The 14189-nt window shown below is 37.8% G+C and overlaps 1 protein-coding gene across 2 annotated transcripts in view; it reads left to right on the top strand.

Moving 5' to 3' along the window:
* LOC119544000 (CD302 antigen) overlaps positions 1-14189 on the top strand; it is a 187225-nt gene that overhangs the window by 141262 nt on the left and 31774 nt on the right. For both annotated transcript variants that reach the window (XM_037848968.1, XM_037848967.1), the window contains one exon: positions 14000-14110. In XM_037848968.1, coding sequence (XP_037704896.1) covers positions 14000-14110 — 111 coding nt within the window. The remainder of the gene's footprint in view (positions 1-13999; positions 14111-14189) is intronic.

Raw genomic sequence — 14189 nt, 5'->3', positions numbered from 1 at the left:
AAAGAATATTACGATATTACTGTTAACTGTAGTCCATAGTTTGCAGTAGGTACATTTATTCCCATATACCCCCTCTATTATTAATTCCTCTACTAGTGTTGTACATTTGTTCTAGTTCAGAAAGAACTTTTTAATATTTGTGCAGTTAATCATAGTCATGGTCCAACACAAGATTCAGTGTGTTATACATTCCCATGTTTTAACCTCCAGTTTTACTTCTTGTGACATACATGAGTCTAAACCTCTCCTTTCCACCACATTTACCCACAATTCAGCCGTTAATTACACTTACAATAACATGCTACTGTCATCTCCATCCATTTCCAAACATTTAAGTTTGACCTAGTTAAAAATGCTATGTGTATTAATAAACCGTTCTCCATTCTCTAGCCTCATTCTGTCTCCTGGTAACGTATATTCTAGGTTTTATGTCTATGAGTTTACCTTTTATAATTAGTTCATATTAGTGAGATCATACAGTATTTGTCCTTTTGTGCCTGACTTTTTTCACTTAATATAATGTCCTCAGGGTTCATCCACGTTGTAGCATGCTTCAGGACTTCATTCCTTCCTACTGCTGAATAATATTCCATTGTATGTATATACCACATTTTGTTTATCCATTCATCTGTTGATGGAAACTAGGATTTTTCCGTCTTTTGGCAATTGTGAATAATGCTGCTGTGAACATTGGTGTGCCGATGTCTGTGTCCCTGCTTTCAGATCTCCTGGGTGTATACCGAGTAGCGGGATTGTCAGTATGGTAAGGCAACTCTATACTTGGCTTTTTGAGGAACCACCAAACCATCCTTCACAGTGGCTGTACCATTTTACTTTCCCACCAGCAGTGAATTAAGTGTTCCTATTTCTCCACATCCTCTCCAAAACTTGTAGTTTCCTGTTTGTTTAATAGAGGCCATTCTAGTAGGTGTGAGATGAAATGATATCTTATTGTAGTTTTGATTTGCAAAATAGTTTTGCTATTAGTTTCCTAATAGCTAGTGAAGTTGAGCATCTTTTCATGTGCCTTTTAGTCATTTGTACTTCCATTTGGAAAAATATCTCCATGTCTTTTGCCCATTTTTTAATTGGGTTGTCTTTTTATTGTTGAGCTGTAGGATTTCTTTATATATTCTGGATATCAAACCCTTATCAGATATGTGTTTTCCAAATATTTTCTCCCATTTAGTCAGCGGCTTATTCATCCTTTTGACAAAGTCCTTTGAAGCAAAGAAGTATTTATTTTGAGGAGGTCCCATTTTTTTTTTCTTTCATTTGTGTTTTGGGTGTAAGACCTAAGAAACTACCGCCTATCTATCTTGAATCTGTTTCCCTACATTTTATTCTAGGAGTTTTAGGGTACTGGTTCTTATATTTAGGTCTCTGATACATTTTGAGTTAATTTTTGTATAACATGTGAGATAGGTGTCCTCTTTCATTCTTTTCTTTATGGATAGCCAGTTTTCTCAACATCATTTATTGAAGAGAATGTTCTGTCCCAGTTGAGTGGACTTGGGAGCCTCGTCAAAAATCAACTGAACATAGATCTGAAGGTCTGTTATTGAACTCTCAATTCAATTCCATTGATCAACATAGCTTTCTTTATGCTGGTACCATGCTGATTTGACTACTGTGACTTCATGATATGCTTTAAAGTCAGGAAGCCTGAGTCCTCCTCTTCCATTCTTATTCAAGATGTTTCTGGCTATTTGAGGTCCCTTACCCATCCAAATAAATTTTAAAATTAGATTTTCTATTTCTGAAAAGTAGCCTTTTGGAATTTTGATTGATATTGCATTGAATCTGTAGATTAATTTGGGTAGAACTGACATCTTTTTAACCTTCCAATCCATTAACATGAAATGTCTTCCCATTTATTTAGGTCTTCTTTGATTTCCTTTAGCAATGTTTTGTAGTTCTGTGAATAGGTCCTCTACATCCTTGGTTAAGTTTACTCTTAGATATTTGATTCTTTTGGTTGTTAATTGTAAATGGAATTTTTTTTCTTGATTGCCTCCTCGAATAGCTTGTTACTAGTGTATAGAAATCCCACTGATTTTTTTCATTGAGATTTTTCACATGCCATACAATTATCCAAAGATCCCAAGTGTACAATCAACTGCCCATGGTACCATCATACAGCTGTGCATCCATCACCACAATTATTTTTTTTCAATTTTTAGAACACTTTCTTTACTCCAGAAAAGAAATAAAGACAAAAAAAGGAAACTCAAATCCTCTCATACCCCTAACCACCCCTCGCCCCATTATTGATTCATTGTTTTGGTATAGTACATTTGTTACTGTTGATGAAAGAATGTTAAAATACTACTAGCTGTAGTAAATAGTTTGCAATAGGTATATATTTTTTTCCTATATGCCCCTCTATTATTAACTTCTAGTTACAGTGCCATACACTTGTTCTAGTTCATGAGAGAGATTTCTGATATTTGTATATTTAATCACGGACGTTGTCCACCACAAGAGTCACTGTTTTATACATTCTTATCTTTTTTTTTTATGATTGTACAATATTTGTTGCATGGATTTACCATAATTTATTTAACTAGTTCTTTGTTAATGAACATTTAAGTTATTTATAGACTTTTTTAAAATTGAGATTTTTCACATACCATACAATTATCCAAAGATCCAAAGTATACAATCAGTTGCCCATGGTACCATCATACAGCTGTGCATTCATCACCACAATTAATTTTTTTCAATGTTTTAGAATATTTTCATTATTCCAGAAAAGAAATAAAGACAGAAAAAGGAAACTCAAATCCTCCCATACCCCTAACCACCATCCCCCCTCCACTGATTCAGTTTTGGTATAGTATATTTGTTACTGTTGATGAAAGAATGTTAAAATACTAACTGTAGTATATAGTTTGCAATAGGTATACATATATTCCTATATGCCCCTCTATTATTAACTTCTAGTTATAGTGTCATACATTTGTTCTAGTTTGTGAGAGAGATTTCTAATATTTGTACAGTTAATCATGGACATTGTCTACCACAAGATTCACTGTTTTATACATTCCCAACTTTTAATCTCCACCTTTCCTTCCGGTGACATATGTGACTCTGAGCTTTCCCTTTCCACCACCTTCACACACCATTCAACTCTTAGTTATTCTCACAACATGTTACCATCACCTCTGTCCATTTCCAGATGTTTAAGTTCACCCTGGTTGAACATTCTGCTCATAATAAGCAACCACTCCCCATTCTTTAGCCTCATTCTATATCTGGTAACTTATGAGTTCACATATAATTAGGTCATATCACTTATACCCTGCAATATTTGTCCTCACGTGTCTGTCTTATTTCACTCAATATAGTGCCCTCAAGGTTTCTTCATCAACCCATTTTCTTTAAGACGGTTTTGTTCACACACCATACATTCTGTTGTAAGTAAACAACCATTGGTTTCCTGTATAGACATATATTTATGTATTCAGCACTGTCGCCACTGTCTATGTAACAACATCTCCATTTCTTCCACAAAGAAGGAGGAAGAGTCAAAGAAGTTAAAGGGACAAAAGAAAAAGAAAAAAGAGAGACAGAAAAAAAAACATGAGAGCTAGAAAGCAACAAAAGGAAAGATAGCATTAAACTAAAGTAGAATCAAGAGTCAGACAACATCACCAATGCCAGGAGTCCCGTACCCTTCCCCTTTGCCCCCCACCCCCATATACATTTAGCTTTGGTATATTGCCTTTGTTATATTAAAAGAAGCATAATGTAGTGTTTCTGTTAAGTATAGTCTCTAGTTTGCATTAATTGTATTTTCCCCTATTTTTAAAACCTTGCAATGTTGACATTCATTTGTTCTACTGCATGTAAAAACATATTTGTACCTTTTATTACAATTGTTGCGCACTCTAGGATTCACTGAATTATGCAGTCCCAGTCTTTATCTTTTGTCTTTCATTCTGGTTCCCACATGATCCTAACCTTCCGCTTTCAACCATGCTTACAGATCTTTGTTCAGTGTACTTACATTGCTGTGCTATTCTCTCCCAAAATTGTTTTCCAAACTCTCACTTCTGTCTTTTCCTTTCTGTCTGCAGTGCTTCCTTTAGTGTTTCCTGTAGAGCAGGTATGTTGTTCACAAACTCTGTCATTGTCTGTTTGTCAGAGAATATTTTAAGCTTTCCCTCATATCTGAAGGACAGTTTTGCTGGATGTAGGATTCTTGGTTGGTGGTTTTTCTCTTTCAATATCTTAAAATACATCACCTACTTCCTTCTTGCCTCCATGGTTTCTATTGAGAAATGTACACAGTCTTATCAAGCTTCCTTTGTATGTGATGGATCACTTTTCTCTTGCTGCTTTCAGGATTCTCTCTTTATCTTTGACATTTGATAATCTGATTATTAAGCATTTTGGCGTAGGCCTATGCAGATCTGTTTGGGGTACACTGTGCGTCTTGGATCTATAATTTTATGTCTTTCATAAGAAATGGGAAATTTGGATTTGATTATTTCCTCTATTATTGCATCTGCCCCTTTTCCCTTCTCGTCTCCTTCTGGGACACAAAAGACACATACAGTCCTGCATTTTGTTTTGTCCTTAAGTTCCCAGAGACGTTGCTCATATTTTTCCATTCCTTTCTCTATCTGTTCTTTTGTGTGTAGGCTTTCAGGTGCATTGTTCTCCAGTTCCTGAGTGTTTTCTTCTACCTCTTGAGATCTGCTGTTGTATGCTTCCATTGTGTCTTTCATCTCTTGTGTTGTGCCTTTCATTTCCATAGATTCTGCCGGTTGTTTTTTCAAACTTTTGATTTCTACCTTATGTACACCCAGTGTTTTCATTATATGCTTCATCTTTTTGCCATATCTTCCCAAAGTTTTTTGAATTGATTTAGTGTTAGTTATTTAAATTCCTGTATCTCAGTTGAAGTGTAAGTTTGTTCCTTTGGGCTGTAACTTCATTTTTCTTAGTGTAGGTTGTAGTTTTTTTGTTATCTAGGCATCTGGTTTCCTTGGTTACCCCAGTCAGGTTTTCCCAGACCAGAGTGGGCTCAGGCCTTGATGGGAGGGAATAGTACCTAGTTTCCCTGAGGGTGTCTTAGAAGATTGGTATACCCTATGAGGCCTCAAGTCACTGTGCTTTTCCGCCCAGCAGGTGGTGCCTGTCAGCCTGTAGCTCCAGACTGGTATAAGGAGGTGTACCCTGTGGCTGTTTTCCCCCAGGCTCTGGGGTCTGGTTCTGAATGGAAGGTGTGTAGTAGAGCTTGGTACTACTTCTTTCTCTTAGGGAAAATACATCCCCTAGGGAGAGGTCATTTACATTTGAATAGTCTCTCTGCCTGTGCTACCTCCATCCTTGTCTGGGTCAGAGCACTGAGAACTGAAAATGGCTGAGGCTTTCTCCACTGAACCGAAAAAGGGACAGAAAGCCCCCTTTAGGGCCAGTCCGCAGCCACCCTCTGGCTCTTGAAGGTAAGTTGTCACCAAAAGCTTGTTGGGGATTTATAGCTTGTATTGAGCAGTCTATGTTTGTTCATTAAAACCCCAGTTGGAGCTCAGCTGAACTATATTCACTTGCTCAAAGTATGCTGCTCTCTAGCACCACGAGGCTTTGCAGTTCAGGCTGTGGGGGGAGGGGGCTTCCTGCTTGGATCCGCAGTTTTTATTTACAGATTTTATGTTGAGATCGTGGGCATTCTTCCCAGTTCGGGTTGGTGTATGATGAGTGGACAGTCACGTTTGTACCCTCTCAGTTATTCCAGATTATTTACTAGTTGTTCCTGGTTGTTTATTAGTTGTTCCAGGGGGACAAATTAGCTTTCACTCCTCTCTATGCCACCATCTTCTTCCTTCTCTCAAAATCCCACTAATTTTTGCATGTTGATCTTATATCCTTCCACTTTGCTGATCTTGGTTATCAGCTAAAGTAGCTTTGTCATGTTTTTTTTTTTTTTCCTGGATTTTTTAAACGTAAGATCCTGTCATCTGCATATAGTGAAAGTTTTACTTCTTCCTTTCTGATTTGATGCTTTTTATTTCTTTTTCTTTCCTAATTGCTCTAGCTAGAACTCCTAGCATAACGTTGAATAGCAGTGGTGACGGTGGGCATCCTTCTCTTATTCCCAGTTGTAAAGTAAAAGCTTTCAGTCTCTCACCATTGAGGATGATGTTAGCTGTGGGTTTTTCATGTATGCCTTTTATCATGTTGAGGAAGTTTCCTTCTATTCCTATCTTTCAAAGTGTTTTTATCAAGAAAGGATGCTGGATTTTGTTAAATGCATTTTCTGGGTCAATCAGGATGATCATATGGTTTTTCTCTTTTGATTTGTTAATGTGGTGTATTACATTAATTGATTTTATTGTGTTGAACCACTCTTGCATACAGTGTAGGTTGTTCATGTGTTTCTAAGGAGTTGTCCATTTCATCTAAGTTGTCTAGTTTTTTTGGCATAGAGTTGTTCATAGTATCTTCAGATATGATCTTTTTTTTATTTCTTTGGGGTCCATGGTAATGACCTCTCTCTCATTTCTGATTTTATATTTTCTGTCTGCTTTTTGTTTGCCTTTGTCAGTATAGCTAAGAGTTAGTTGATTTCATTGATCTTCTTAAATAACTAACTTTTGGTTTTATTGATTCTACTTTTTTTTTTTTGTTTTGTTTTGTTTTCTTTACATTGCATTTATTTCCACTCTAAACTTTATTATTTTTTTTCCTTCTGTTTGCTGTTTTTTCTCTAGTTTCTGCAGTTGTTCAGTTAGGTCTTTGATTTTAGCTCTTTATTCCTTTTTCATGTAGGCATTTAGGGCTATAAATTTCCCTCTCAGCACTGCTTTCACAGCATCCCATACATTTTGATATGTTGTGGTTTCGTTTTCATTTATCTCAAGATATTTACTGATTTCTCTTGCAATTTCCTCTTTGACCCACTGATTGTTTAAGAGTGTGTTGTTTAACCTCCATATATTTGTGAAATTTCTGGTTCTCTGGTTGTTATTGATTTCTGGCTTCATTCCATTATGATGAGAGATAATGCTTTGTACATTTTCAATCTGTTTAAAATTGTTAAGACCTGTTTTGTGCCTCAACATATGGTCTGTCCTGAAGAAAGATCCATGACCACTTCAGAAGTGTATCCTCCTGCTTTCGGGTGCATTGTTCCATATAGGTAGGTAGGTAGGTAGATAGATAGGTAGATAGATAGATAGATGATAGATAGATACCTGTTAGATCTAGTTCATTTATCATATTATTAGGTTTTCTGTTTCCTTACTGATCCTCTGTTTAGATGTTCAGTCTATTGAAGAGAGTGGTGTGTTGAAGTCTCCCACTACTATTGTAGAAACATCTATTACTCCCTTCAGTTTTGCCAGTTTGCCTTATGTACTTTGGGCACCTTGATTAGGTGAATAAATATTAATTTCTTTTCTTGGCGAATTGCCCCTTTTATTAATAGTGTCCTTCTTTGTCTCCTAATATTTTTTCATTTAAAGTCTCTTTTGTCTGATACTAGTATAATTACCTCAGCTTTTTTTGGATTACTGTGTGCATGGAATATCTTTTTCTATCCTTTCACTTTCAACCTATTCATATTTTTGGTCTAAAATGAGTCTCTTGTAAACAGCATATAAATGGATTGTATTTTTTAAAAATCTGTTCTCAAATCTGTGTCTTTTGATTGGTGAGTTTAATCCATTAATGTTCATTTTATTACTGTAAAGGCAGTATTTACTTAACCACTTTATCCTTTGGTTTTTATTTGTCAGATCTATTTTTTTTCGCTTTTTATCCATTTAGTTAACCTTTAAAAAATACTCTACATTTGTGTGCCTTCCTCTAGTCCTCTCTCTCCTGTCTTTTCAGCCAACAGAACTCCCATTAGTAGTTCTTGGAGGGCAGGTCTCTTGTTAATGAACTCTCAGCTTCTTGTTATCTGTGAACATTTTAAACTCTCCCTTATATTTGAAGAACAGCTTTGCTGGATAGGGAATTCTTGGCTGGCAATTTTTCTCATCATTATCTTCATTATATCGCACCACCCTTTTTCACCCCCATTGTGTCTGATGAGAAATCAGCAGTGTTGTTTGGCTTCCTTTGTATGAGGTGAATCCCTTTTCTCTTGCTACTTTCCGAATTTTCTCCTTCTCTTCAGTATTTGACAGTCTGATCAGAATATGTCTCGGAGTGGGTTTATTTGGATTTATTCTATTTGGAGTTCGCTGGGCATTTATGCTTTGTGTATTTATATTGTTGAGAATGTTTGGGAAGGTTTCCCCAAGAGTTTCTTTGAATACTCTTTCTAGACCATTACCATTCTCTTCCCTTTCTGGGACACCAGTGAGTCTTCAATTTGGACATTTTATTTTATCTGTCATATCCCTGAGGTCCATTTTGATTTTTTCAATTTTTTTCCCCATTCTTTCATTTTCTGTTCTGTGTTTCTTGAGGTTGCTGAGTCATTCTTCTTCTTCCTTTAGTCCTGTACTATGAGTATCCAGACTTTTCTAATTTGGTCAACAGTTTCTTTTATTTCCATAAGGTCATCTATTTTTTTATTTACTCTTGCAATTTCCTCCTTATGCTCTTCTAGGGTCTTCTTTATGGCCTTTATGTCCTGTGTCATGCTCTTGTTTGTCTTTAGTTGTTTGATTAATTGCTCCAAGTACTATGTCTCCTCTGATCTTTTGATCTGGGTGTTTGGGTTTGGGTTATCCATATCATCTGATTTTATCATATGCTTTAAAATTTTCTGTTGTTTTTGGCCTCTTGGCATTTGCTTTACTTGATAGGGTTCTTTTAGGATATGAAGGATTATTGAAGCACCAGTCTCTAATTTGTCAGATCTACAACTTGGTGATGTACACTTTCTCTAACTAACCAGCAGATGGGGTCCACGAGTCAGCTGTTCACAAGTCAGTTCTCCCCAGCTTTTGTCTTTGTGGTATGTGGGTGCCTGATTCTTGTGGGGTTCAATTGGTGTACCAAGTTGGGGTGTGTTCTTGGTGCTGTCTGCCCTCAATGTGGGGTGTGTGTCTGAGCAGTTAGGGATGCAGGGCAGCTTTCATAATCAAACCTCCCAGGTGTTCCTGGAGATTAAGGATGTTCCAAGAGTCTAAACCTTCAGATTGGTCTCGCCATAGAATGTCTCTGCTGCTGACCCACGAGTCCTTGGTATTGGCATATGGTCCCTGGGATTTCCAAGTGGGTCCCTCTTCCAAGCTGTGCCCTTCTAGGGCCTCTGCTGAAGGAAGGCTGTGCTACGTCACAAGTGCACACCATCCCTCAAGGGAAGCCTTGGGCCACTGGGCTGTGCAGGATTGTTCTCCGTCTGCTGTAAGTATGGCTAAATGGGGCGTGTTAATTTCCCCCTCTTCGCACAGCTCCGCCTTCCCAGCTTCGGGATAATTAGCTGTGGGTGCATGAAAGGCTATTGTCCAGGCCAATATTGTGGCATATGCCCATGTTCCTGGAAACTTTCTGTCACACTGGTTTTTTTGGTGTGGCTCTGGGCTGTGGAATCTGCGCTGGGCAGGGGCATCCCTGCCATGAAGATGGCTGCAAGGGGTGTGTTTTTTTTCCCCTTTTGGCTAATCTCTACCTTCCTTGCTCTGAGGCAATTAGTAGCGGGTGCATGAAAGTCTATCTTCCATACCAGATATTGAGTCGTTTGCACAGCCCCTTCCTGCTGCGCTTCACTGTGTGTTTCTTGCTGCCATATCTGCAGCTGCTTTTGGGTTTTTTTGAAAAAGTAGTAGTCTGCCTCCAAACAGCAACTCACGGTTTCCCAGCACTGCGGTGCGGCTGCCGGACATTGAGCAAGCTCACTCACTTGTTTCAGAACGCAGACTCCTGGTTACACTAAGTGCACGGTCCCTGTGGATTTAGCAGACCTTGTCCAGCTGCAACTGGTGTTCTGGGTCACTTTCTGGCTTTTATCCAGTATTTTTCATGGAGGTGTTTTTTTGCCCTGTCTCACCTAGCCGCTATCTTGGGTTCTCCCAAGTCTTTTTTTAAGACCTGTAAGTTGCACATTTCACTTCTGCTCATATTTCATTTTCCAAAAGTCTAGCATGGTGACTTTGTGCTCCGTGCTGTATATAAGAAGCAATGGACAAAGTATTGGGGACAACTGGTGGTCTCTTCCATATTCTGAGTTGAGTAAATTCAGGGTGTTGAATTAATTTATGCTAATGTAGTTGACGATAAGTTCTGATCTTTGTAGCAGAGCTTCTTTGTACATGTTTATATTAAAATTATAGTATATACAGTCCTTCAAAATAAAATTTAATTTCTTTGGAAATATCCTAGAGCACATATTCAGAACTTATGGTAATTCTAAATCATTAAGATTTTACCTATCTAAACCTAAGAGAGTGAGGAAGATTAATGCTTTGTGCTTCTTTTTTCCCTGGGATTAAGTAAAATTATATCTCCCCTTCTCTTATTTGGCCAGTGAAATCAAGCTCTTAAAGGCCTGTTTTTTCCTTCTAGTACTGAGAGCTGAATTTAAAAATGCTTGTCTTCGAGAAACTAAGATGGCGGCTAGGTGAGACAGGGCAAAGGAACACCTCCGTGAAAAACACTAGATAAGGACCAGAGAGTGACCCAGAATACTGGTTACAGCGATGCACCAGTTGGATGAGATCTGCTAGTTCCCATGGGGCTGTATATTTGGTGAAACCGGGAGTCTGCATTCTGAAATGAGCTGAAAGAGGGACGGCGTGCACTGGTGACATAGCATGGCATTCCCTCGGCAGAGGTCCTGGAGGTTTGCAGCTGGGCGGGGGGACCCGCTTGGAGAACCCAGGGACACTACGCCAAGTCCGGTGGTTTGTGGGACAGCGAGAGAGAGGGGCTGGGGCTGAAATGAAATGAAGGCTTGGACTCTTGTGGTGGCCTTGAATCTCTAGGAACCGGGGGTATTTGCATATTGAGGCTGTCCTTCCTCCCTGGCCACCCGTACAAGCGCCCTGCATTCAGGGTGGATGGCTCCAGCAACACACCCAGGCTGAGTTCTCCGGCTGGACCCCACAAGAATCATTTCCCCACACAGCGTGGGGACAAGGTGGAGAACTGACTTGAGAGGTGTAGGTGACTCACAGACGCCATCTGCTGGTTAGTTAGAGAAAGTGTACATCACCAAACTGTGTTTCTGAAAAACTAGATAGGTTTTTTTTTTTTTTTTTACAACTTAAAAGAACCCTGTCGAGCAGAGCAAATGCCAGGAGGCCAAAAACAACAGAAAATCTCAATGCGTATGATAAAACCAGACGATATGGAGAATCCAACTCCAAACACACAAATCAAGTTATCAGAAGACACAAAGTACCTCTCAGAATTAATCAAAGAACTACAATCGAGGAACGAAAACATGGCAAAGGATTTAAAGGACATCAAGAAGACCATGGAACAGGATATAAGCGACATAAAGAAGACCCTAGAAGAGCATAAAGAAGACATTGCAAGAGTAAATAAAAAAATAGAAGATCTTATGGAAATAAAAGAAACTGTTGGCCAAATTAAAAAGACTCTGGATAGTCACAATGTAAGACTAGAGGAAGCTGAACAACATCTCAATGTCCTAGAAGTCCACAGAACAGAAAATGAAAGAACAAAAGAAAGAATGGAGCAAAAAATTGAAAAAATCGAAATGCATCTCAGGGATACGATAGATAAAATAAAACATCCAAACTTAAGACTCACTGGTGTCCCAGAAGGGGAAGAGAAGGGTAAAGGTCTAGAAAGAGTATTCAAAGAAATTGTTGGGGAAAACTTCCCCAACCTTCTACACAATATAAATACACAAAGCATAAATGCCCAGCGAACTCCAAATAGAATAAATCCAAATAAACCCACTCCAAGACATATTCTTATCAGACTGTCAAATACTGAAGAGAAGGAGCAAGTTCTCAAAGCAGCAAGAGAAAAGCAATTCACCACATACAAAGGAAACAACATTAAGACTAAGTAGTGACTACTCAGCGGCCTCCATGGAGGTGAGAAGGCAGTGGCATGACATATTTAAAATTCTGAGAGAGAAAAGTTTCCAACCAAGAATACTTTATCCAGCAAAACTCTCCTTCAAATTCGAGGGAGAGCTTTTCACAGACAAACAAATGCTGAGAGACTTTGCCAATAAAAGACCTGCCCTACTTCAGATTCTAAAGGGAGCCCTACCAACAGAGAAACAACAGAAAGGAGAAAGAGATACAGAGAATTTCAACAGACATATATAGTATCTTATATCCCAAAGCACTAGGACACTCATTTTTCTCTAGTGATCACGGATCTTTCTCCAGAAGGGACCATAAGCTGGGACATAAAACAAGCCTCAATAAATTAAAAAAAAAAAAAAAATTTTGAATATACTCAAAGCACATTCTCCAACCACAATGGAATACAAATAGAAGTTAATAATTTTTTAACTGTAACTCCACTATTTACTTCCTACATGATATAAAATACACAAACTCTAATGACAAATCAGTGGTTTTGAACTCAATGTAAAATATGTAATTTCAGACAACTATATAAAGGTGGGGGAATGGAGGAGTATAGGAACATAGTTTATGTGTCCTATTGAAGTGAAGGTGGTATCAAAGAAAAACAAGATTGATATGGATTTAAGAGGTTAATTTTAACCCCCACAGCAAACACAAAGAAATTATCAGAGAATATGACCATAGAGATGAGATGTAGAATTTGGGTTGAGTATGGAGTTGCTGTTTGAGGTGAAGGGAAATTTCTAGTAATGGATGGTGGGAAAGAGCATTACAACATTCTAAATGTGATTAATCCCACTAATGGAAGGCTAGGGAGGGTGTGGAATGGGAAGATTTAGGCTGTATATATGTTTCCACAACTGGAAAAAAAAAAAAGTCTAAATAGATGCTGATTGAATGCCAAGGATGAACTTGGATGGGATTGGAGGATAGAGGACAGGTGGCTCAAAGGGACACAGTTGAGACGTAAGGTAAAGGAAATATAGAATGTAAGCTTTGTATCATTGTTGAATCTCTTGTACTTCGCAGCTGCGCTTAATGGGATTGCATAAAAGAATGTTCTTGTTCATGGGAAGAGTATACATGAATTATAGTGTATGTTCAAGGATGTGTGCAGCTAACTCTCATATGTTCAGAAGACAGAGCAATAGATGATGGATGATAGGGAGGGAGGGAAGGAGGGAGGAAGGGAAAGAAATAGCGATGTGACAGCATGTCAAAGTTGGTGTATTGAGCTATCGGTGGAGGGGGGTCAGGGTATGATGGAATTCTTTGTATGAGGTTAGTATTGTTTTTGCAACTGTTCCTATGACTTTGAATTTATTTCAAAATAAAAAAAAATGCTTGTCTTCATAATGTACAAAAAAGAGACCAAAAATAAAGAGATTGAGCTGTTCTACCTGCAGCAGTAGAGGAAGAAATAGTTTTATTTCCTAAAAGTTTTTCACAGAATCTGCTTTGATGTTAAATTAAGACCATTCACAAGACACCAGTCTTGCTTTCCTGTGCAATATGAATATTTGTGTGAATATTTATAATCTAGCAAATTGTTCTCTAGTCTTTGTTATTAATCTTCTCTTGGAAGTCTAGTTTGAAGGGATCTCATAAAACTCTCAAACTTTCAAAATGGTTATTATGTACTATGAAGAAAACCTTCAAAGAGAAGTCTGTATTCTGATTGTATGTCTTCCTTGATAATTTGTTGCTGTGCCATGGTAATATTGTAATTTGCATATCTGAATTCCCAAACAACCTAAATACTTGTAATTTTGCTCTTCCAGATAAGAGAATTGTTGGCAGATTTCTTTCTCCCACATGTACAGTAGGGAAAAACAAATTCCTATTACACTGGTTGATTTCCTATTTTAACAAAGATTGAGAGCCTTCTTTCTAAATCACTTAAGGAAATTACCTTTTTTTCCTGTGAACATTTAATAGCCAATATCTTTATTTTTAGGGATTTATGAAATTGTTATTTTCAAATTATTTAACAGTGTTTCTCTTTTTCCATATAGACTGTCCTTCATCCACCTGGATTCAGTTCCAAGATAGCTGTTACATTTTTCTTCAAGAAGCCATCAAAGTAGAAAGTATAGAAGATGTTAGAAATCAGTGTACTGACCATGGTAGGGTGCTTATTCTTCTTTGTTTTTCACAAACTTGTAAATATTGTTCACCAATTTCTTGAAAAAAAACTGGTTTATC

The sequence above is a fragment of the Choloepus didactylus genome, chromosome 9 (assembly GCF_015220235.1).
Source record: "Choloepus didactylus isolate mChoDid1 chromosome 9, mChoDid1.pri, whole genome shotgun sequence".
Taxonomy (NCBI): Eukaryota; Metazoa; Chordata; class Mammalia; order Pilosa; family Megalonychidae; genus Choloepus; species Choloepus didactylus.
Note: the sequence above shows the minus strand (reverse complement) of the source record. Positions and strands in the feature narration are given on the sequence as shown.